This window comes from Nycticebus coucang, chromosome 16 (genome assembly GCF_027406575.1).
Source record: "Nycticebus coucang isolate mNycCou1 chromosome 16, mNycCou1.pri, whole genome shotgun sequence".
NCBI lineage: Eukaryota > Metazoa > Chordata > Mammalia > Primates > Lorisidae > Nycticebus > Nycticebus coucang.
Genome location: NC_069795.1, coordinates 62499172 through 62524676, shown reverse-complemented (window position 1 = coordinate 62524676; position 25505 = coordinate 62499172). Strand labels below are relative to the sequence as shown.

At 37.4% G+C, this 25505-nt stretch overlaps 1 protein-coding gene across 1 annotated transcript in view; it reads left to right on the top strand.

Annotated features, from left to right (window-relative positions):
- CFAP44 (cilia and flagella associated protein 44) overlaps nt 1-25505 on the top strand; it is a 139594-nt gene that overhangs the window by 25329 nt on the left and 88760 nt on the right. Inside the window, exons 7-15 of the mRNA XM_053565814.1 lie at nt 944-1160; nt 3496-3610; nt 6995-7159; nt 9107-9262; nt 9576-9623; nt 10228-10327; nt 10830-10924; nt 14377-14586; nt 15273-15383. Coding sequence (XP_053421789.1) covers nt 944-1160; nt 3496-3610; nt 6995-7159; nt 9107-9262; nt 9576-9623; nt 10228-10327; nt 10830-10924; nt 14377-14586; nt 15273-15383 — 1217 coding nt within the window. The remainder of the gene's footprint in view (nt 1-943; nt 1161-3495; nt 3611-6994; nt 7160-9106; nt 9263-9575; nt 9624-10227; nt 10328-10829; nt 10925-14376; nt 14587-15272; nt 15384-25505) is intronic.

The window sequence follows — 25505 nt, the reverse complement described above, 5'->3', positions numbered from 1 at the left end:
TACCCACCCCTACATTGTACCAAACTTCCTCCCATCCCACTCCATCCCTTCTTGAATTTAATTGTGTTTTTCTCTCATGCGGGCCTATAGTTGTTCATCTACTGGTTTCATATTAGTATTGAGTACACTGGATTCTCACCTTTCCATTCTTGTGATACTTTATTTTACTTACGAGGAGGTTTTCCAAATCCATCCAGGTTAATACAAAAGATGTGAAATATCTTTCTTTATGGCTGAATAGTATTCCATGGTATACGTATACCACAGTTTATTTAGGTCATGTGTTGTTTCCACATCTTGGCGATTATAAATTAAGCTGCTATAAACATTTTAGGGCAAACGTCCTTATGGTAAAATGATTTGCAACTGATTGGATGATACCCAGTTACATCATCAAAGATAATCTCCTTTACTTAAAGTCAACTGATTGTAGATATTAACCACATCCACAAAATACTTTCATAGCAACATCGAGGTTAGTATTTAATTGAATAACTGAGTACTATATTCTATCTGAATTGACACATAAAATTGTAAGATAATTGTGATGGTTAATTTTGTTTTTCATGTAATTAATTCTGTAGTCTCTACTTTTGGAGTTTTTCAGTGGCAGATTTTTAATTATAGTTTGATTTCTCTCTGCTATCTAATTTGCTTTTGTATTTCTCCCCTACTTCATAAAAAGGAATGTTCTCAAAGTGATTGTCTCATGAAAAATGTGATTTTAAGACTTCTTCACCCTCTCCCTTCATACATGTACCATATAATTTATTCTAAAGCCCAGGGTAATACATAATTTTGGAATTATTCCTATAGGGAATTCTTGACATTGTTACACTCGTATCATCAAGGGCTGTCTCCCTCTCTGTTTTGTTTTTATAAGATGTTTTTGAGAATGAAATAAATGTGCCTTTATTTATTAGACTCTCATACATCCTTCCAGATGGGACCGAGCAGGCGTATGCTTATGTGGACTTTAACAACAATGGTAACTTGCTGGCCTCTGTTGGTAGTAACCCTGATTACACACTGACCATCTGGAATTGGAAAGAAGAGCAACCCATACTGAGGACAAAAGCTTTTCCCCAGGAAGTTTATAAGGTTACTTTCAATCCTGAAAATGAAGAGCAGCTTACTACGTCAGGATCAGGCCACATCAAGTAGGTTGGGGGACCAAATGAGATACTAGTACATATTGTGATATCATTAGACTATTTTCTAAGATGATCTAAGAGCTGGAGACACCTCTGCAGTTGTTGTTAACATTAGACTGGGTGTGGTGGCTCATGCCTGTAATCCTAGCACTCTGGGAGGCAAGACAGGTGGATTGCTTGAGCTCAGGAGTTCAAGACCAGCCTGAGCAAGAGCAGGACTAGCTGGGCATTGTGGTAGGCACCTGTAGTCCCAGCTGCTTGGGAGGCTGAGGCAGGAGGATCTCTTGAGCCCAAGAAACAGATATGATGACACCTTGACATTCTACCCAGGGTGATAGAGACTCTGTCTCAAAACAAACAAACAAAACCAAAAAACCCAAAATGCCAAAAAAATCCACATTAGGATAATTTAAAAATGTGTAATTTTAAAAACTAATTAGCAGTGCATGTTTTCTCATTAGGTATGTGGGCTTTTATTTCCAGCGACAGCATAGATAAAAGCTTTTAATTTAGCCTGCCTTCTCATAGGCTTTACTTCCTAAAAGAGTTTATATAGTATCTTGATAACTAACATTGGCATGGTGTTTCCAAATTCATATTGAGCTTTCATTCTGTTAAATTTCTTGTTGGGAGCAACTCAGTCAAAACAAGAATTATCACAGTATCATTTCTGACAAGAAACATTCAACGTGGTGGAAGAGCCTACTGTTGGTTCTATATTCTTTTCCCTGTATGGTATCTGGTCTATTTCAAGGATGGAATAATTTTGTCCTTCCCTAGTTGTGCTTCACCCTGTCCAATGCATTTGTTTAACAACCTTTCACCACAACCCAGAATTTGATTCCCAGAGTCTCCTTTATTTTTTTTCTTTTTTTGAGACAGAATCTTGCTCTGTCACCCAGACTGGAGGGCAGGGGCATCATCATAGCTCACTGCAGCCTTGAACTTCTAGGCTCAAATGATCCTCCTGCCTCCGCTTCCTGAGTAAGCTAGAACTACAGGCACCTGCTTCCATGCCTGGCTAATTTTTAAGTTTTTTTTTTTTTTGTCTGTTTTATTATTTATTTATTTATTTATTGTCTGTTTATTTTAGAGATGGGGTCTTCCTATGTTGCCAGGGTTGTTCTTGAACTCCTGGCCTCAAGCAATCTTCTCAACTCTACCTCCCAAAGCAATGGGATTACTTGTGTGAGCCACAGCACCCAACCCCCAGCATCTTTTTGAAAGAAAGACATTTTTATCTATCCTGAATTCCTCTTGTATCAATTGAAATCTGGTCTTTTTGTTACTCATTCATTATCAATAAAAAATAATTGAGCAGATTTCTAATTGTAATTTGGAGGGAATTCTCAAGTAACGCTCTGCTAGCTAAAAATTTTCAATTCCTTACATTTTGCTATCATTTAGTAATATATATATGTTCTATTCACTACATCTTTGGGGAAAGACAGGCATTGAACAATAATTTCATTTATGAAATGCTGTAAATAAATCCAGAGTACATGGAAACATATCATCAGAAGACCTACCATACCTTTGGAGAAAAATGTTAGTTGTGTAGGCTTTTGGCTTCGTAGCATTGGTTTGTTCATATCTTCTATTATCTCTTTTCTATCTAGTTGAATAGGTCAAATAGTACAGCCACTATTCTCCATCACTATGATTGTTCATTTGTTTAGACTATTAATAAGAAAGTGTTAGTAGTAACTAACATTTATTGATTGCTTTAATGTGCTAAGTACTTTTTAAAAGAGTTTTTAAATTTTATGAAGTAGGTATTGCTAATATCCTCATTTTATACGTGAGAAAATGAAGGCAAGTCTGACCAAGAAAATGACTCCAAGTCATACATCTAGTAAATTAGAATTTGGGGTGGAACCTTTTATATCCTCTAAAACAATCCTATCTAATAGAACTTTCTGCCAGGTTGGGATTGTCCTATGCTGCCCAATACAGTAAGCCACTAGCCACATGCAATTATTGAGCACTTGAAGTTGGCTAGCCTGACTGAAATACTGAATTTTAAATATTAATTAATTAAAATATAAATTTAAATAGTCTCAGATAGCTGGCGGCTACTGTATCAGACAGCAAAGTTCTTAAATATAGGCTCCTTGATGCAGAGAATTTTATATTTTTGCCTATTTTTCTCATTGCTGAAATAATATTGCCTCAGTCTTTATGCCACAGGTAGCAGATACTTAATATCTGTTAATCGGATGAACAAATGAAAGAAATAATGCATGTGACTATGAAATACGTTAATGTTTGGATCATATTAAAATAAAAACAAACAAGATTTCATTGAAGTCCATTTGTTCTCTTTCTTATTCATTTGCAGGTTCTGGGAAATGGCTTTTACATTCACTGGTCTCAAGCTGCAAGGGGCGCTAGGACGATTTGGCAAAACAACCACTACTGATATAGAAGGCTACATGGAGCTTCCAGATGGGAAGGTGAGTACAGCCACTATTCTGTGATAATAATTGTGCTTTTAAATATGTATATGAAAACATTACATTCTAAAAACCTCTGTCAATATCAATAATAACATAATTATAAATGTAATGAACATTCAATTTTTGTTTGTTTGTTTTGAGACAGAGTCTTACTATGTCACCCTAGGTAGAATGCCGTGGCATCACAGCTCACAGCAACCTCCAACTCTTGGGCTTAAGCAATTCTCTTGCCTCAGCGTCTCAAGTAGCTGGGACTACAGGTTACAACGCCTGGCTATTTTTTAGTTGTAGTTGTCTTTGTTGTTTTGCAGGCCCCGGGTTGGATTCAAACCCACCAGTTCTGGTGTATGTGGCTGGTACCCTAACCGCTGAAATACAGGTGCCAAACCTGAACATTTAATTTTACTTCTTCAGATTACTAGTTGTAATTAAAATATTTCCTTGAAATTTTCATAGTCTGTATGTATATACTATTTTTCGTTTTCTTTTTACTAAATACTATACACATATAAAAAGTATATTATTAATATGTTAGTTGGTTTTTATATTGGGATGAGTTGTACAGCATTATTTGTGACTATTTCAGTTATAAGTAAAAGCCTCCATACGAATGTTACACTAACTTTAAGAAACCAAATGGTTTAATCATCTCCCTGATGAAATATTCTCAACTCAAATGTGTGGTATATCATAGGAAATCAAAAGCCTTGGATGCTGGCTAAACTATAAATCCAAAGCTATAAGATGATCTTAAATCACTCCTGCTTCAAATTATGAATATTATAAGAATTAAGCTAAGATAAATATCAATACAATGCTTGTTAAAAATATAATATGAGATATATCTTTTATTTTATTTTTTTTTGTAGAGACAGAGTTTCACTTTATTGCCCTCGGTAGAGTGCCGTGGCATCACACAGCTCACGCAACCTCCAACTCCAGGGCTTAGGCGATTCTCCTGCCTCAACCTCCCGAGTAGCTGGGACTACAGGCGCCCGCCACAACGCCTGGCTATTTTTTTGTTGCAGTTTGGCCGGGGCTGGGTTTGAACCCACCACCCTCGGCATATGGCGCCGGCGCCCTACTCACTGAGCCACAGGTGCCGCCTGAGATATATCTTTTAAAGGTTCAGTAGAGTTTACGTAGATGTGTGGGAGAAAGAAGCCATTTTAAATCATAGAGCCACAAAAGGAGATGTTTAGAATCAGGAATACATTTTAGATTTTCAGAGGGAAGATTGGAATAAAACATTTATGGTGGCAAAGAGTAGACAATTTAGGTTAAGAAATACATCAGAGTCCTAGTATACAAGGATTGTAACAGCCAGGAAGAACTATTGTATATTGGAAGAATAGAATTGCAAAAGAAAGAAGTAATAGATAAATTTGGCCATGAAATGCCAGGCGGATTAGAGGTGGGGAATCTGAAATCAAGAAGATGAGTTAGAAAGGAAGCTGTTGCTATCATCTAAAAAGAGGTGACGACAGCCTAGATGTCTCAGGACAAACATAAAGGAAAGCTAGATATGAGTGACATTTCAGAAAGAAACACCATATAGGTTTTGGTCCCTATTGGTGGCTTTAGTCATTGGGCAGAAGAAAAATCTAAATAAAGACTCTACCACAAGTAGGTTGAGATTTAATAACAGGTAATCCTAGGTAAAATAGATAGGATAGATAAAAATAGATAGACCCACAATGTAGGAAGATGGAATAAAATTATCAATTACTCTAGAAGAGAGGGAAGTGTGAATGCAGAACCCTAGAGCAGGCAGGTGAAAATTAGAGCAGAGCATCCCAAATTGCATTTTATGGAACATTAGTCTGCATGAAAGTAAGACTTTCCTAGTCAAATTCCTTTGTATCTAAGAATTCCTCTTGGTGATTCTCAGCAAATATTTTTGTATTGAAAGTTCCTGGTGGGGCGGCACCTGTGGCTGAGTGAGTAGGGTGCTAGCCCCATATACCGAGGGTGGTGGGTTCAAACCCAGCCCCAGCCAAACTGCAACAACAACAACAACAACAACAACAATAAAGTTCCCAGGGGAGGGCGGTGCCTGTGGCTCAAAGGTGTAGGGCGCCGGCCCCATATACTGGAGGTGGCAAGTTCAAACCTGGCCCCGGCCAAAAACTGCAAAAAAAAAAAAAAAAAATGTGAATGACTTCCAAAACATTAAAGGGGGAAAAAAAAAAAGTTCCTAAGGGAAACAAAACTTGTTTGCATTTGTTTATTCTAGCATCTATGATACCTTTTGAGGTAGCATAGTTGAGATAGGAATTTTTGAACCAGGGTGTCCAGATTAGAATCCTGACTGCTCTGAGCAATTTGGGGCAAGTCATTTAACTGTTTTGTGCCTCAGTTCTCTCTTCTGTAATATGGGGATAATAACAGTCATGACTACCATTGGTCCATGTTGTTTCTTTGCGGGAATGAGAAAAAGCTATTTCTTCTAGGAAAACAGAGTGCTCAACATGCACCCCTGTACATGGTATTCATAAATGTGTCTAGTTGATATGGCTTTTAGGATTAAATTACTTAATACAGTAGAACCTCAGTAGTTGACCACCTCCATGCATTGGCCACCTCCTTAGGTTTTTCAGATTTTCATAGAACAGACATGCACCACATATATGTATCAGTACACAAGGCCTAGTTCCTTATGTTGACCACCTCTGCATGTTGACCAGTTTGTTGCGGTCCCTTGGGTGGTCAACTTACAAAGGTTCTACTGTATATGTATGTAAAGTACTCAAGTAGTACTTGGCATAGAGTTAATGCTCAATCTGTATTACTTATTATGTGACACTTGTTAAACATCCTAGGAACTAATTTTGGTGGTGTGTACTCTGGGAAATTCTGGATTATATAGGTTGATTTGAGGTGGTCCCAGATGATTATCCTCATTTGAAATCAGATATTTTTATGCTAAACCTGGTCAATTGAGTAATGGCCTCAAAATTTATCAGTTATCTTCTGAATTTGGATAGTATCACACTTAAAAAGTAGAATCTCTTCAAGAACTTTAAGCATGTCTCTTAAATTTTGACCCATTGATTACTCCTCTTAATTATGACCTTAGGAGATATGCAAAGAAATCTATTGTGTACGTACATGAAAAATTACCAGTATCACACACCCCAATCACAATAATGTAAAATTGTGCATAATGCTAGAAAAAATACATCAAAATGTGATTGGCGGTTGGGCCTAGGGTAGTAGCATTTCTTTTCTATATTTCTTATATTTTTGCTTATTCTATATTTTAATTTTCATGATCAACAAAAGCAATCTTAAAAAATAATTTTTGTCTACTACTTGAGGCATGAACATAGACATATTTCTGTCTTAATGTGCATGACTTTCTTTCTGTACACCTGCCAGGTGCTCTCAGGATCGACATGGGGCAACATGCTGCTCTGGGAAGCTGGTCTCATCAAAGTGGAACTCTGTCGCAATGGGAGAAAGTCTTGTCACCACGGTGCCATCAACCAGATAATGCTGGATGAGGGTGAAGTTATTACTGTTGGATCAGATGGATGTGTTAGGGTAGGTTTTCTTGATGTTTGGACAGTAGCACCTACATCTAAGACTTGCAGATTACCCAACAAGTTTTATCTGGTTTTTATTTTTCATTGAAGTCATTTTATGAAGGAGATCAGGGATTATTTACTCCTGAGACCAACTCACTTTAAATAATGTTTCTTTTATTGTAAATACTTGCATTCCTGTCAAAATTAATTTATTGCATCTTAATACTGAAACTTTCTGAGGGACCCTCTTGTTATTTTGATTCTGTTGTTGAAATAATAGCTTCAGAAAATGAAAACCCATGTTAGCACAGGATGAACAATAGACTCACACATCTTTCCAAAATGCTTGGTACGAATGGGTCATTTTCTAGGAACAAAAGTGCTGAATCTTTGTTAGTTATTTTTTCCTGAGGTTACTAATTAGAAACACACTCAGAGGTGAGTTGATGGGGTTTGCCTCAGAGGTGAGTTGGGTGCTGCCCTGTCCTTGCCTCTTACGTTGGGGAACTTGGCTGGTTTCCCTTGTGGACGTTCTCCTGCCTTGGGTAAGCAAGAACACTGGTTCTGGTGTCTAAGTCCCCGTGGTTGCTGTTCTGTCCCACTTCTACCCACCCTCCCTGGCACCTTGTGTGAATGTGGATCCCACTGTCACAGACCGTCCTGTGGTTTGCCCTGTAGTCCCTTTGAATATTTCTACTGGAGCCTTTCATAGGAAAGTAGTGTTCTCTTGACATTCTTTAAGAAGTATTATCAAAAGTAAGAGTATTTTTCAATAGTCTGGTAATTCTATTGACATCTGTTGAGCTTACTATATCTAATATATTGTTCAAGCTGTATCTCCCACAGAAGGTCTGCTTACCATTGGTTTTTTGAACCCAAGGATAGGTTTTTGCACTCATAACTTGAAATATAATCTTAGTTAGATCTCATGCATTGCTCTGAGACCTTTTATGTCATTTATTTAGTTATTTAATATATTCACTATCCCGCCAAGAGATCTATCACCCCAAAATATCCCAATACCAAGTGGAAGAAAACTTCAAGAGAAAAGAAGTTAAATATTTCACACAGGCTTCCTTCATGGACACACTAATTTCTAAGCTTGCCTCCCTTTGCAAAATGCACCCTCATCTCTTTAGTCCTCATGTAAGTTTGTATCTCTCACCTTTTAGGAAAGAAAGATCTACCCAACTTCCAGGGGTTAGTTTGATTCTAGGATCTGGTCCTCTACCCCCTACCAGGCTAACCCTTAGGACAACAACAATCTTCTGGGAGTTCTAAAGTCTGAATCATTCAGTCTCTCCAGGATAATATGGCAGGGAATGTCAACAGCACTGTCCAGGGTGTCTTTGGCACCTCACAGAAGTCCTTTTGAGTCTCCCTCTTTCTTTCTGTAGTGTTCTGGACTCCTCTCCCATGGAACAATAATCTTTATCTGAGTTAGTAAAGTGAAAATTGATATTAAGAGAAATGTTTTATAATGGAGACATTATCTACATCTGTTTTTTCTGCTTATAGTAAAGGAAGTGCTTGAATCATTAATCAAAAATGTGTATTTCCCCTTTCCATCATCCTACTGGTATATAGAAAACAAAGCTTCTTATACGGTCTTGCTAAACAACTGAACTGTTTACTCCATATGGCTACCTTATCTGAGGAAAAACCTAATAAAAAACTTGAAATAAAGATTATTTTGAGCAACTTTAAATTCTTATACAAGGCTGTACTTTCTCACAAATCTCTATAGATACAAAGAAAACTATAATAATTTATTATGTCCGAGTTCAGAGTAAAAATTTCCAGGGATTGGGATTTTTCTCTGTTCTAATTATACCTACTCATCATTAATTTGAATGAAATAAGAAGAAAGGATTTTTTAGAAAAATCAGAGGCTTTCTGGCTTAGAAAATAAATATTTAGAAACTTCTGATTGATTAAAGCATTTTCTTATTTATTTTTCAAGATATGGGATTTTGAGACAATAGACACTGCTGATGTTATAAATGACACTGGATTGTTAGAGATTGAACCTATGAATGAACTTCAAGTAGGAAAGAATGTCAAACTTTCCTCAATGATAAAAATGAATGAAATTGGAAGTAACTTTTGGCTGGCTCAGGTATGTTACATTCTTTCCTCTTAGTTCTTTAAAATTGCCAGGACATAAAGTTAGGATAATAGTATAATTGATTGCATGGGCTTGAAAATCTATTTGACTACAAGATTATAAGATTGCTTTGCTTATTACATAGCTGTATTCTAAAATGTATAGAAGTTGATTTTATCAAATTTTAATCACACTTTAAAATGGATGTAAGCTTTTGATAGTATTGCTATTCTTTAATAAATCATATTTATCATAAAGAATACTTTTTAATTTGATGAAAGTTCAAAATGATAAAACAAAATACTATTAGGTTTTCATTTTTTAGGATGCCAGTGGAGCCATATGGAAGCTTGACCTTAGTTTTTCAAATATTGTAAGTTGCCTATTATTTCTCTTTACTTTTATTTATTTTTTTCTTTACTTTTATAGTAAACACCTTTGTCATTCTTTTTTAAAGCATATTTTCTCTTTCTTTGTGGTTTATCCCTGTTTCTCATCAAAAACTTGCTCAATATATGCTAATCTTGAGAATTTTCTCACTTGCTATGATTTTACATTAACAAATGTATCTCATAGCAACACTTACAAGATAAGCAAAGACAATGCCTAGTATTATATAGTGCTTTACAGTTTTTATAAATATATGGAATTTTCCTTCATATTGTCTCATGTGATCTTCATGCCACCTGTTTGGTAGGGAGGCAGCTATCATCATCTTATTTTACAGATGAAGAAATGGAAACTGGCATTTGAGATGACTTGTACAGGATCACATAGCCATTGTGTTCAAAGCCATGACTCTATATGGTTCTCATAATTCCAAAGTCCACAATCTTTCTAAACTTTTATGCTTTTTCTTATTTTTATTCAAATGAAATTGCACGTGTTATAGGATTTTACTTGTGTTTTTAAAAAGTTGACCTTAATTCTATGGTGCCCTGTCTTTGAAATCTATTAAGCTGTCTGTCTGTCCTTAGACCCAGGATCCAGAATGCCTCTTTTCCTTCCATTCTGGAGCTATTGAAGCTTTAGCTGTTTCTCCTGTAACTTATCTCATGGCCACGACTGCCTTGGACTGTAAGTAGGAACTCAATGAAAATATATTTTGCCTTGTTTTGCTTTCAGTTTTATTTTTATATGTATTTAAAAGCATTTGAGGATTTTTCCAAAAAAGAAGCCTCCTTGAATGCAAGTTAGGTGAATTGTTACAGAGTGGAGGGGGCAAAAATAATGTAGCAGCCAGGGTTATTGTGAGAGATTTAAAAAAGGACACAATCTGTAAATTGTTCATGAAAATGCTATTCATTTTGATATTATCCACGTTTGTTCCTATTCTATCTCCTTTCTTCCTTCTTGATTTATGACAAATCTAAATGGGCTATGCAATGTGAAATTGATCTGTCATGTAATCATCAATTATCTTCATTAGTCATGTTTGCAAATTATCAGTTTAAGGTTGTGTATGGAAATTTTTGAGTAAAGAAAGGCTATTGGATTTTCAACTGCTTTAGTTTTTATGAAATTTCTTATTATAATTCTCAATATATAATTTAGTTCTTTAAAAACTGTCTTTCTGTAGGCTCAGTTCGAATTTATGATTTTGCTGGCAAAACTCCTTTGGCTCAAATGAAATTCAAACAAGGAGGTACTGCCCTTACCTGGGCACCCCAGTTGGTAAGTTTATTGTTATAATGAACATCTACAAGAAATTGTTGGCAAATATGGTATATCAATACTATTTCTTGGACATTATAGATACTAACTTGGAGAAAAAATAAAAATTCTAAGTTAGTTTATTTCACTGAGAATATGACGGAAATCATATCATGACTATTGTTATGGGTTTGGTCCTGTTAAATTAATGAAAATTCTATTTATGCCACCTGGAGATTAGGAGTAATTCCATGTTGTAAAGTAATGACCCAACGGAAGTTTATGAATCTATCCTCCATCCGACTCTAATTTCATTCATCCTATTAATATTTCCAGAGTGCCTACAATGTGCCAGTTCTTGTTCTAGATTCTGGGAATATAGAAGTGAATAAAAAAAAAAAGAAAATACTGGGGCGGCACCTGTGGCTCAGTGAGTAGGGCACCAGCCCCATATGCTGAGGTGGCGGGTTCAAACCCAGCCCCGACCAAACTGCAACAACAACAAAAAAAATAGCCGGGCGTTGTGGTGGGCGCCTGTAGTCCCAGCTGCTCGGGAGGCTGAGGCAAGAGAATCACGTAAGCCCAAGAGTTAGAGGTTGCTGTGAGCCGTGTGACGCCACGGCGCTCTACCAAGGGCAGTACAGTGAGACTCTGTCTCTACAAAAAAAAAAAAAGAAAAAACAAACAAAATACTTGTCTAATGGACCTTGTACTTTAGCGGGAGGGAGGCAGAGACAGCAAAGAAACAAAATGTGGTAAGTTAGGTAAGGATAATTGCTATAGAAAAAATTAGACTGGGATAGGAAGTTGTTCTAGTTGTCTGTTGCTGTGTATTAAACTATCCTAAGATACAGTGGCATAAAACAGCAATCATTTATTTTTGTTCACGTTCTGTTTAGATTTGGAATTCAGGTGACAGTAGGGATGGATTGTCTCTGCTTAGAGTATCTGAGGTCTCAGCTGGCTTGAATGGGTGGGGCCTAGAATAGCCATAGGCTTCACAAAGCTAGCACTTGGGTTGTATAAGTTGAAGACTGGGTTAAGCTGGGACTGTCAACAGTAGTGTTTACCTAATAGCCTTTACATGTGAATTGGGGTTCAACATGGCATGTTGCATGACAGCCTTAGGACTTATACACTTCTTAACTGGTGACTCAAGTTTCCAAGATCTAGTGTTCCAATAATCAAGGCAGATGCTGATGGCCTTTCATGGCCTACCCTCAGGAATCAAAATATCACCTCTGCCATACTCATTTGGGTGGAGCAGTCTTACAGTCACAAGCTCCACCCCGATTCAGGAGAAGAGAGCTTAAACCCCAGCTTGCCATGGGAGGCATGTCAAAGTGTTTGCAGCCAGGTATTTAAAATGTCATGGGAGTCTTTTGAGGACTGTGTAAATCTTCACTGTATGGAGTTGAAATCAAAGAAAAAATATTCCAGGCCAAAACCAGATGCAGATGTAATTGGAATGAAGGGGAATTTCATAATGGGATCAAGATGAGAAGGAGAACTTTGGCCAGAAAACAAACCAGCCCCATACTGAGGGTAGAATAAGTAGGAATGATGGAGCATTTGGACTGGCAGACCTGCATCACTCTTTATCCTCATCTATTTGCACTCTTAACTGAAGACTTTAAAATAAAGCCTATGTAATCAAATCATTTATTCAGATAGTTTTGTGATGTCTACAGAATGTTTCCTTTTTTTAGCCTATCTTGCAGTAATGATCATATGGATATTATGCTGAAGTTGGAATGTCCCTTTTCTGTACTTCCTTGCCTTTCTGGAATACTCTGTATTATCTTTCTGACTCAGCTCAGGTCAAACATCATCTCTGCATAGCTCTCTAAGAACCCACCTTCAAGTAGAGTTAGATCCTCCTTTGTGATGTTTCACCTTAGGGCTGGGTATGCATTTCTTATAGCACTTATAAGGGTGTATTAAGATTATTCACTTTGTTGACTGTCTTTCTCACTAGACTGTATATTCTTCGTGATGACAAAGATAACTTATTCTTCTCTGCATTTCCTGTGCCTCTATAGGTACATTTAGACACATAGTAAATATTTGTTGAATAAACAACTTTCACCTGGAGTTGAATGGAGTATAGTTTTCTTATCCCCAAGATTCTCATAACTGCCTGGTCTTGGGGATGGCCACTCTGCTCTAGAGGATGCCTCATACCCTTCTCCTGAATGCCTTCCAAGATAGTAGTTAGTACACTGAAGCATTGTTAGATTTGTATCTCCAGCTCAGACTTCTCCTCTAAGCTGCAGACTATATGTCATCTCCATTTTGCAATCTCAAGGGGACCTCAAACTCAACATGTCCAACTCTCTAATTCAGCATTATCAACAACAACTTACACACACACACACACACACACACACACACACACACACACGGCTCTCTTCCAGGTGTTTCAGTAAATGACATTATCAGTCATTTTCTGTTTCAGTAAATGACATTATCAGTTATTCTTGACACCTTCCTTTGCCTCCTTCTCCAATCTCCAGTCCTCATCAAAGATAGCCATTATATCTGTCCCTAAAATATGTCCATATCACTCAATCTCCACTGCATTACTTCAGACCAAGTGACCACAATGGTTCTCCTAAAGTGTAGCCCCCATCTCTTAAAAGGTCTTCCAAATGGTCTCCCTATAGCCCATCTAGACCATCTCAGATCTGTTTTCTATCCTGCGGGTAGGATGACAGTTTTGAAATAGATTCTGACCGTATTAATGTCAACCCCTGCAAGTCCCAACTAAAAATGCTTTAATGTTTTCCCACTTCTCTTGAGATGCAGACTATTCTTAATGTGCCCTGTAAGCCATTTTGCAATCTGGAAGCATTGCTCAATCACTCTAGTCTGCTCTAGTCAGAATATAACTTTGTTTTGAGGTATGTTCTTTCCTGCCACAGGACCTTTGCACAAGCTATAGCTTCTCCCAGGAGTGCTTGTCCTACCTTCTTGTACATAGTTAATTCCTGTGCATCCTTCTAGTATCAGCATCCCCATCTCTTCTTTAGGGAAGCCCTTAGTCTCAATTAGCTTTCTTTGTTATTTGCTCTCAGAGACAAGTATTTATTTAGTTCATTAGTATTTATTTCAGTTCATGATTTCACACTCATTTGTGTGTTAAGGTCTGTCCCCTCCACTGAACCATAAACTCTGTGAAACCAGGCACTGAGTCTGTTTGTGTTCACTACTAAGTTGGTAGTGACAGGGAGGAGACAGACACTCCACTAGTGTTTGCTCATTGAGTGTTTGCATTACCATTGTTTACCCTTTTTGTGGTCATTAGTGATTTCTTTCCTGGAATAGATAAAGATTATAAAAAAGTGGTATGAAGAATAGCTAATAGGTATCCAATGTTAGATTACCCTAAGTCTAAATAAAATATGGTTATCTTATATAATAAAACTTTCTAATCAATTAATTCAGATCTATGGCATTTAATTTTTTCCAAGGTAAGCTACACTGGAGCACAAATCTGTGTAGGATTTGAAGATGGAGTTGTTAGAATTCTTGAAATTTATGATCCAAAAGGGCTCACGGTTTTTGCAGGACGTAAGAAAATTTTGGGTGCAGATCTTCAACTGAAATATGTTTTCAAACCCCATACTGCTGCTGTCACTGCTTTAGCTTATGAACGTGATGGGGAAATTCTAGCCACAGGGGTAAGCAGAGGGTTCCTTTCTTTTCCAATTGAAATTTCCTAATTAACTTTGTCTTATAAATCTGCCTACTTGATTGTGCCTTATTAACTAAAATGCCTTTTCTAGAAATATATTTATATTTTGCTTTTTTGCATTCATATTCTTTCAGTGTAGTCTGTGTGTGACATTTAAAAATATTCTTACAAATTGAGTCTAATGCTTATTTTGAATGACTAGAAAATTTCCACTGGGGATCATGCTAGATATATTATTTACAATTAGCATTTTATTGAGCATGGGTATATTTTCATGCAGATTGTCACACATGAAGACAAAAATTGTGTAAATTCTTCATGCATTAATAGGTAAATTAATGTTATATTCAAGTATGTTGATCATATTTTCAGAACTTTGTACTTGAACACGTGGCTTTTTTTTTTTTTTTTTTTTGCAGTTTTTGGCCGGGGCTGGGTTTGAACCCACCACCTCTGGCATATGGGGCCAGAACCCTACTCCTTTGAGCCACAGGTGCTGCCCCGAAGCAGATATTTGAAATAAAAATTCTCCCAAAATAACCTGGAGTATTTGACCATTGCAGATATAAGTATATGGTACATATACTGTATACTATTAAATGCTTTTTTGTGATCTATGGAAAAGATTTCATAATAATATACCTTTTATGGGTGTGTCTCTTTTTTTCCTAGAGTAAAGATAACACTGTCTTCTTCTTCAACATAGAAAAGGATTATAAGCCAATTGGTTATATTAATACTCCTGGACCTGTTTGTCAGTTACTGTGGTCTACAATCGCTCATGTAAGTCATTATTATCTTCATGCTTAAATCCCAATCAGTATGTAGGGAAGTGATCTTGTATTATAGAGAATTGATCTTGTATTATAGATAGAGACTAGTAGGTGGAATTATTAACCCCACTCTTGGGTCCTTTAGTGCAGCACCAGCAAGCCCAGCTGACTGTTACTCAGCTTGGTCGGTCAAGCACAACTTAGGAGCTCCACACTCTCCTCACCGCCTCCTTTCTCTTCCATGCTTTAATTAGGTGACCATGATGCCCTCTCAAAATGCTGGTTTATATATTAAAATCAGACTTTGCTTCAACAGTGGTGACTTTTGGCCAGAAATACAGCATGTCAAAATTCTTTGACCTGGATCAGTCTCTCTGAGAATCAGAACCTTAATACCAAGGTCTGAATCTCTACTTCTCTTCTGCACCCAATGCACCTGTACCTATATTTTTTCTTCTGATTTTCCATTGATTTTTTTCCTAATAATTAGTAACTCAGTATTAATTACTAATCTCATTGAGTATATACAATTTTACTAACTGTAAGCACAGGATAATTCAGTCATACAAATATTGATTGACTGTTTAAACCATGTGGTATATTAGGTGCTAGGGTCATAATTCTGATTAATGCCTACAAGAGCCATCAGGATTACTGAGGTAATATTTGTATTCTGCTTTAAGTTCTTCTAAAGAAAGGGTACAAATATATTAGTATTATCTAGAAAAAAATTCTTTTAAAAATTAATCAACATGGGTGGCGCCTCTGGCTCAGTGAGCAGGGCGCCGGCCCAATATATCTAGGGTGGCAGGTTCAAACCCGGCCCTGGCCAAACTGCAACAAAAAAATAGCCAAGTGTTGTGGAGGGTGCCTGTAGTCCCAGCTACTAGGGAGGCTGAGGCAAGAGAATCGCCTAAGACCAAGAGCTGGAGGTTGCTGTGAGCTGTGATGCCACAGCACTCTACCGAGAGTGACAAAGTGAGACTCTGTCTCTAAAAATAATAATAATAATAATAAAATAAAGAAATATTAATCAACAAATGCTCATTGTCTTCATAGCCACTGTGGTAGATTCAATAAACAGTGTAAAATAGTCTCTTCCTCAAGGAGAAAAAAATACATACATTACAAAAGTTAAATAACTCATTATCTGAACAATAAAGAGTTTCACAAGGTAATTGGTAACTAAAATATCAGTTGTACAGAATTTAGAGCAGAATTTAGAAACTATCAAGAAAGGAAGAAGTTAAAATTGGTTATTATTTTGTATTATCACACCTTAATTTTGAAGAATTGGCAGGTTGTAGGCAGGTAGACAGGAGGTGAGCGCAAGTGGGTAGGTGAAGGGAATGATAGCTGCAAAAGAAGCTCTGTGAGGAAATAAGAATGCTTTTATTTATTTTTTATTTTTTGTAGAGACAGAGTCTCACTTTATGGCCCTCGGTAGAGTGCCATGGCCTCACACAGCTCACAGCAACCTCCAACTCCTGGGCTTAAGTGATTCCCTTGCCTCAGCCTCCCAAGTAGCCGGGACTACAGGCGCCCGCCACAACGCCCAGCTATTTTTTGGTTGCAGTTCAGCCAGGGCCGGGTTTGAACTCACCACCCTCGGTATTTGGAGCCGGCACCCTACTCACTGAGCCACAGGTGCCGCCCAAGAATGCTTTTATTACAAGGTACAATATATGTGCATCCTTCAGTCATTTCCTTAGACACAAAATCAAAAAAACAAACCAACACTTGTTAAGGGTTAGGAATGGTGGGTAGCAGGGGAGTAGTTGTGATTACAAAGAGGTAGCTTGAAGATCTTTGCAGCAATGAGATAGTTTTTTAATCTTCATTGTCATGATGGTTACATGAATCTACATACGTGAAAAAATGACTCAGAACTATACACACATTCTCTATTCATGTTGATTTCCTGGTTTTAGTGTAGTTGCATAGGTTGTAAGCAATGGTAGAGACTGGGGGAAGGGCACATACTCTTTAGCCTATCTTTTCAACTTCCTGTCAATCTATAATTATTTAAAAATAAGTTTAAAAATTAAAAGTAGATATCTTAATTTGTTTGTGTTGCTGTAAAGGACAGCCTGTAAATACCTGAGGCTGAGAAACTTATAAATAAAAGGTGTTCGTTTGGCTCATAGTTCTGCAGGCTGTAGAAGAAACATGGCAACAGCATCTGCATCTGCTGAGGGCTTAGGGCTGCTTCCATTTATGCTAGGAGGTGATGGAGAGCCAGCATTTACAGAGATCACATAGTGAGATGGGGCAAGACAGAGAAGGGAGGGGTGCCAGGCTCTTTTTGACAACTGGCTCTTGCAGAAACTAAGAGTAAGAACTTACCCTACCCCACTGCCATTCCTCTCTGGAGGGCATCGATCTATTCATGAGGGATCCTCCTCCATGACTCAGGCACCTGTTATTAGGCCCCACCTCCAATTCTGGGGATAAAATTTCAGCATGAGATTTTTGAGGGGACAAACATCCAGCATAATTTGAAAGTCATTTCAGGCATTGCTGCCTGCAAGCACTTGTTTCTAATATTTTTCAATAATTATTACTGAAGTAAAAGTAAATTAATCTGTGTAACTGATATGCCGCAGACCACAATTATCCAAATAACAATAAGTCTTAGCCCTTACCTGCTCAATTACAGATCTCATTCCTGTCCGAAAGCATTAAGCTCTGGGGTGTTTCCAATAAGGTTGTATCCGCTAGGCATACAGAACCATTCTTCCTGCGATGGTCGCTACCACGATCACTTTGGTAGCAGTGTAGAGTATATACAAGGGAGCTAGACCACAGCCAGGTGGATTCTACTGGGAAATTGCCTTCCAGATAAGATAAGACCAGAGGGTGAAAGACTGTGCAGATGAGATATTTAGAGTATAGAATTGACGGAACTTGGTCATTTTTTTATTTTCTGGGGATAACTTTGAGCTGTCTAAATGAATTACATTACAGTTTCTCTAAGACATGTTCTTTCTCCTGCATGCTCCTTGTCACCAAAACCATAACCTTGAGAATTATTAGTCTTTTTTATACCTATAACCACCTTCTCCTTCAGTGGTTCATGAGGTCCCATCAATTATGCATCTTAAATGTCTCTTAAATCTACTTCCTCAGTGTCCTCTTTGTTCTTCACTGTTTCATGCATTATGCTTTTGAACTTAATCTTCACTGCTTAAAATGGCAAAACATAAAGCTAGAGATGAAAAAACAAACAAAAACTTATAAGGAAATAATAAACAAAATGGCAATAATAAATCCTCACCTATCAATAAATACTTTAAATGTAAATTGATCGAACTGCCCAATCTAAAAACACAGAGAGGCTGAATAAATTAAAAAAAAAAAAGACCCAACTTGGTTAAAAGTATGGATATGAGAAAAAGACATTCCATGCAAATAGTAACCAAACTTTAGCAGGGGTGGCTACACAATAGACACGCTGCAACTTGACCACTCAAGGGACTGTAACAAACAGGTCAACATACAAAGGTGGCCAATATAAGCAACTAGGCCTACTGTACTAACACATACATGTGGGGCATGTCCTAACAACAATATTTTAAAATAATTATCTCTTGTAAGGCCCTGTCACCAAATGCAGTCACATTCTGAAGTGCGGGGGGTTAGGACTTAAACATATGAATTGGAAGGGCACAATTCAGCCCATTAAAAACTTATAAGAACACAAACTTAAAAGTCAGCTATTCAAGTAGCCCATGCTCTGACTTCAATCTTTCTCCCTTCCTGATTCTTCATTTGACTGGTCCATCTCTAGGAGGTTTCTGATGGCACAGAGGCCTCTGTTTCCTTCCGTATGTACATACCTTCTCTAATCTATTAATTTTCTCTTTTCTTTTTTTTTTTTTTTTGGTTTTTGGCCGGGGCTGGGTTTGAACCCGCCACCTCCGGCATATGGGACCGGCGCCCTACCCCTTGAGCCACAGGTGCCACCCAATTTTCTCTTTTCTTAACTTCTTTCCATATCCAGCTTAAATTTTAGGATTTCTTATTTCAGTAATGCTATGGATTGAATGTTTATGTCACTGCTCCCCCAGTTCATTTGTTGAAGTCCAAATTCCCCATGCGGTAGTATTTGGAGGTGTAGGACCTTTGACCGGTAATTAGGTCATGATGGTAGAGCACTTATGGATAGGATTAGTGCCCATATGAAGGGATGAAGAGATCAGAGATTGCTGTTCTCTCTGCCATGTGAGAAGACCACCATCTACAAACCAGAAAGTGTGCCTGCACCAGACACTGGATCTGACATTGCCTTGATCTTGGACCTTCTAGTCTCCAGAACTGTGAGAAATGAATTTCTGTTATTTAGGTCACCCAGTTTATGATATTCTGTTATAGCAGCCTGAACTGACTAAGACAAACAAGGATTAATAACATTCTTCCAATGCCCTGATGGCCCTTGTTCCTCTCTCCCTCTTTTTTTTTTTTTTTTAAACTTTCAGGTTAATGTGAGGTTACAAACAACTAGGTTACAATGTTTGCATTCGTTAGGTAGTTTTGTGTCCTGTACCCAAGAGGTGTGCCATAGACCCTTATATTGTGCCCACTAACTGGGAGCACACAAATCCCTGTCCCTTCTCCTCTCTCCTTCCCTCATTCCCTTTCCCCACAACTTCAACTGAATTGAGTTCTCTTATATGGGTGTGTATTGGATCATCTACTGGCTTCATATTAGTATTGAGTACATTGGATACTAGCTTTTTTTTTTTATTAAATCATAGCTGTGTACCTTATGCGATCATGGGGCACCATACACAGGTTATATAGACTGTTTGACACATTTTCATCACACTGGTTAACATAGCCATCCTGGCATTTTCTTAGTTATTGTGTTCAGACATTTATATTCTACATTTACTAAGTTTCACATGTACCCTTATAACTTGCACTGCAGGTGCAATCCCACCAATCACCCTCCCTCCGCCCATCTTTCCCCACTCCCTCCCCTCCCTCTCCCCCTCCCCCCTATTCTTAGGTTATAACTGGCTTATAGCTTTCATGCGAAAGCCAAAAATTAGTTTCATAGTAGGGCCGAGTACATTGGATACTTTTTCTTCCATTCTTGAGATACTTTATGAAGAAGAATATGTTCCAGCTCCATCCATGTAAACGTGAAAGAGGTAAAGTCCCCATTTTTCTTTAAGGCTGCATAATATTCCATGGTGTACATATACCACAATTTATTAATCCATTCGTGGATTGATGGGCACTTGGGCTTTTTCCATGACTTAGCAATTACGAATTGGGCTGCAATAAACATTATGGTACAAATATCTTTGTTATAATGTGATTTTTAGTCTTCTGGGTACATACCTAGTGGAGGAAATATAGGATTGAATGGTAGATCTATTTTTAGATCTCTAAGTGTTCTCCAAACATCTTTCCAAAAGTAATGTATTAATATGCATTCCCACCAGCAGTGTTGAAGTGTTCCCTTTTCTCCATGTTCACGCCAACATCTCTGGTCTTGGGATTTTGTGATACGGGCTCATCTTACTGGAGTTAGATGATATCTCAAAGTAGTTTTGATTTGCATTTCTGTGATGATTAAAGATGATAAGCATTTTTTCATATGTTTGTAAGCCATGCACCTGTCTTCTTCAGAGAAGTTTCTCTTCAAGTTGCTTGCCCAGCCTGCGATGGGATCACTTGTTCTTTTCTTGCTTGTACGTTTGGGTTCTCTGTGGATTCTGGTTATTAAACCTTTGTTGGACACATAACCTACAAATATCTTCTCCCATTCTGAGGGCTGTCTGCTTGCTTTACTTACTGTGTTCTTGGCTGTGCAGAAGCTTTTGAGTTTGATCAGGTCCCAGTAGTGTATTTTTGAAGCTGCTTCAATTGCCCAGGGGGTCCTCCTCTAAATACTCTCCCAGACCGATTTCTTCAAGGGTTTTCCCTGCACTCTCTTCTAGTATTTTTATAGTTTCATGTCTTAAGTTTAAATCTTTAATCCAGTCAGAGTCTATCTTAGTTAATGGTGAAAAGTGTGGGTCCAGTTTCAGTCTTCTACAGGTTGCCAGCCAGTTCACCCAGCACCATTTGTTAAATAGGGAATCTTTTCCCCACTGAATGTTTTTAATTGGCTTGTCAAAGATCAAATAACAGTAAGTAGCTGTGTTAGTCTCTTGGTTCTCTATTCTGTTCCATACATCTACCTCTCTGTTTTTGTGCCAGTACCATGCTGTTTTGATCACTATCGATTTAGGGTATAGTCTGAGGTCTGGTAGCGTGATTCCTCCTGCTTTATTTTTATTTCTGAGTAATGTCTTGGTTATTCGAGTTTTTTTCTGATTCCATATAAAACGAAGTATTTTTTTTTCAAGATCTTTAAAGTATGACAGTGGAGCTTTAACAGGGATTGCATTAAAATTGTATATTGCTTTGGGTAGTATGGACATTTTAACAATGTTGATTCTTCCTAGCCATGAGCATGGTATGTTTTTCCATTTGTTAACATTTTCTGCTATTTCTTTTCTTAGAGTTTCATAGTTCTCTTTATAGAGATATTTCATGTCCTTTGTTAGATAAACTCCCAAATATTTCATCTTCTTTGGCACTACTGTGAATGGAATAGGGTCCTTAACTGTTTTTTCAGCTTGACTATTGTTGGTATATATAAAGGCTACCGATTTATGAATGTCGATTTTGTAACCTGAGACGCTGCTGTATTCCTTGATCACTTCTAAGAGTTTTGTGGTAGAATCCCTGGTGTTTTCCAGATATGCAATCATATTATCTGCGAAGAAGCGAAGATCTCTTCTGACCCTGTCTGGATACCCTTGATCAAATTTTCTTCCTTAATTGCGATGGCCAAAACTTTCATTACAATGTTAAAGAGCAGTGGAGACAATGGGCAGCCTTGTCTCATTCCTGATCTGAGTGGAAATGATTTCAGTTTAACTCCATTCAATATGATATTGGCTGTGGGTTTGCTGTTGATGACCTCTATCAGTTTAAGAAATGTCCCTTCTATACCAATTTTCTTAAGTGTTCTGATCATGAAGGGATGCTGGATATTATCAAAAGCTTTTTCTGCATCAATTGAGCAAATCATATGATCTTTGTTTTTTAGTTTGTTTATGTGCTCAATTATACTTATAGATTTACGTATATTGAACCAGCCTTGAGACCCTGGGATAAAACCGACTTGGTCATGATGTGTAATTTGTTTGATGTGTTGCTGGATTCTGTTTGTTAGGATCTTGTTGGATATTTTTGCATCTATATTCATTAGTGATAATGGTCTATAATTTTCTTTTCTTGTTGGGTCTTTTCCTGGTTTGGGGATCATGGTGATATTTGCTTCATAGAACGTGTTGGGTAGTCTTCCTTCTTTTTCTATATTTTGGAACAGGTTGAGTAATATAGGTACTAGTTCCTCTTTAAAGGTTTGGTAGAATTCTGATGTGAAGCCATCTGGTCCCGGGCTTTTCTTTTTCGGGAGATTTCGTATGGTTGATGCTATTTCAGAACTTGATATTGGCCTTTTCAACATTTCCACTTGATTCTGGCTAAGTCTTGGAAGGTGATGTGCTTCCAAGTATTGGTCAATTTCCTTCAGATTTTCATATTCTGAGAATAAAGTTTCTTGTAATATTCATTAGGGATTTTCTGAATTTCTGAGGAGTCTGTTGTTATTTCGTCTTTGTCATTTCTGATTGATGAAATTAGAGATTTTTACTCTTTTTTTCCTGGTTAGGTTAGCCAAAGGTTTATCTATTTTATTGACCTTTTCAAAAAACCAACTTTTTGATTTATTGATCTGTTGTACAATTCTTTTGTTTTCAATTTCATTTAATTCTGCTCTAACTTTGCTTATTTCTTTTCTTCTACTGGGTTTGGGGTTGGAATATTCTTCCTTTTCCAGTTGCTTGAGATGTCCCATTAAGTTGTTAACTTCCTCTCTTTCCGTTCTCTTGAGGAAGGCTTGCAGTGCTATAAATTTCCCTCTTAGGACTGCCTTTGCAGTATCCCAGAGGTTTTGATAATTCATGTTTTCATTGTCATTTTCTTCCAAAAATTTGGCAATTTCCTTCTTAATCTCATCTCTGACCCAGCTATCCTTCAGCATAAGGTTATTTAACTTCCATGTTTTTGTATGAGTATGCAGATTCCTATTGTTACTGAGTTCAACTTTTATTGCATGGTAGTCCAAGAAGATGCAAGGAATAATTTCTATTCCTTTAAATTTACTGAGGTTAGACTTGTGACCTAAGATGTGACCGATTTAGTATGTTCCATGGGCTGATGAGAAGTATGTGTATTCAGTTTTGTTATGATGAAATGTTCTGTAGATGTCTGATGAGAAATATGTGTATTCAGTTTTGTTGGGATGAAATGTTCTGTAGATGTCTGCTAAAATCCACCCATGTTGTATGGTTAGGTTTAAATCTAAAATTTCTTTGCTCAGATTCTTATGGGAGGATCTATCCAACACTGCCAAGGAATGTTGAAATCTCTGACTATTATGGAGCTGGAGGAAATCAAGTTGCTCATGTCTGTTAGATTTCTCTTATAAATTGCGGCACATTCTGGTTGGGTGCATAAATATTAATAATTGAAATTTTATCATATTGAGTATTACCCTTAACAAATATGAAGTGACCATTCTTATCCTTCCTTAGTTTTGTTGGTTTAAAGCCTATTGTGTCTGCAAATAGAATTGCAACACCTGCTTTTTTCTGATTACCATTTGCCTGAAATATGGAGGACCATCCTTTCACCCTGAATCTATATTTATATTTTAAGGTAAGATGTGATCTTGTATGCAGCAAATATCTGACCTGAGTTTTTGTATCCAGTCAGGCCACCTGTGCCTCTTTAGAGGACAGTTTAAGCTGTTCACATTAATGGAGAATATTGATAAGTCTGGTAAAATTTTGGGTATTGAGTTTTTCGAAATTCCAATGGACACTTTTAATCCTTTCACCACTGTGGAAGTTGGAGTTTGATCAAAAGTTTCTGAGTGAGTTTTCTTTTGTGGTAGACGATTGGGCTGGTCATTATGGAGGATAAGTCTGAGAATATCCTGAAGAGCTGGTTTGGTTATGGCAAATTTCTTCAACATATGAATGTCATTAAAGTATGTAATTTCTCCATCATAAATGAAACTCAGTTTAGCTGGATACAGGATCCAAGGTTGAAAGTTATTTTGTTTTAGGAGATTAAAAGTCAATGACCACCTCTTCTGGCTTGAAAAGTTTCAGCAGAGAGATCTGTAGTCATTCTAATATTCTTCCCTTTGTAGGTAATGGCTTTCTTCTGTCTGGCTGCTTTCAGAATTTTCTCCTTCATATTAACTTTAGTGAAGTTAATTATGATATACCTGGGGGATGTCTTGTTTGGGTTGAATTGTGCTGGGGTTCTGAAACTGTCTGCTATCTGAATTTCAGAATCTCTTGGCAGAATTTTCTCTTGTCTGGAAAATTCTCCTTCATAATTTCATGGAGAAGGGCCTTTGTGCCTTGCGAAACCACTTCATCACTTTCAGGGATTCCGATGAGGTGGATATTAGCCTTCTTCGAATTATCCCACAGCTCTCTGGGAGAATGATCCATTTTTGTTCTCCATTTTTCTTCCTCTTTGAAAGTTTGGGAGTGTTCAAAAGCTTTGTCTTCAATGTCAAAAATCCTTTCTTCTGCTTGCTCCACTCTGTTACTGAGGGATTTTACTGTATTTTTTAGATCTTTGAGGGCTGCAAATTCTTGCTTCAGTGCATCAAAATCTTTGGTGGTTTTGTCTTTAAATTTGTTGAATTCTTGAGACAACTTTTGAATTTCTCCTTGAATTTCTAATTCCGACTTCTGAATTGCTCCTCAAATTTCTAATTCTATATTTTCCTCCATTCTATTAATCTTGCTTGCAATCCAAATTCTGAATTCAATTTCTGACATCTTGGCCAGCTGTTTATGAATGGGACCTTCAATTACATCTGCCATATCTTTCCTTGGGGAGGGGGTTGATCTATTTTGGTTATTCATGTTACCAGAGTTTTTCTGCTGATTCTGCCCCATGATTATTTTATACCGTTTGACTTTTCCCCTGGAGCTTTGTCGAGGACCTGTACAGTGCTACGGCTGAGAAATGGGGGACC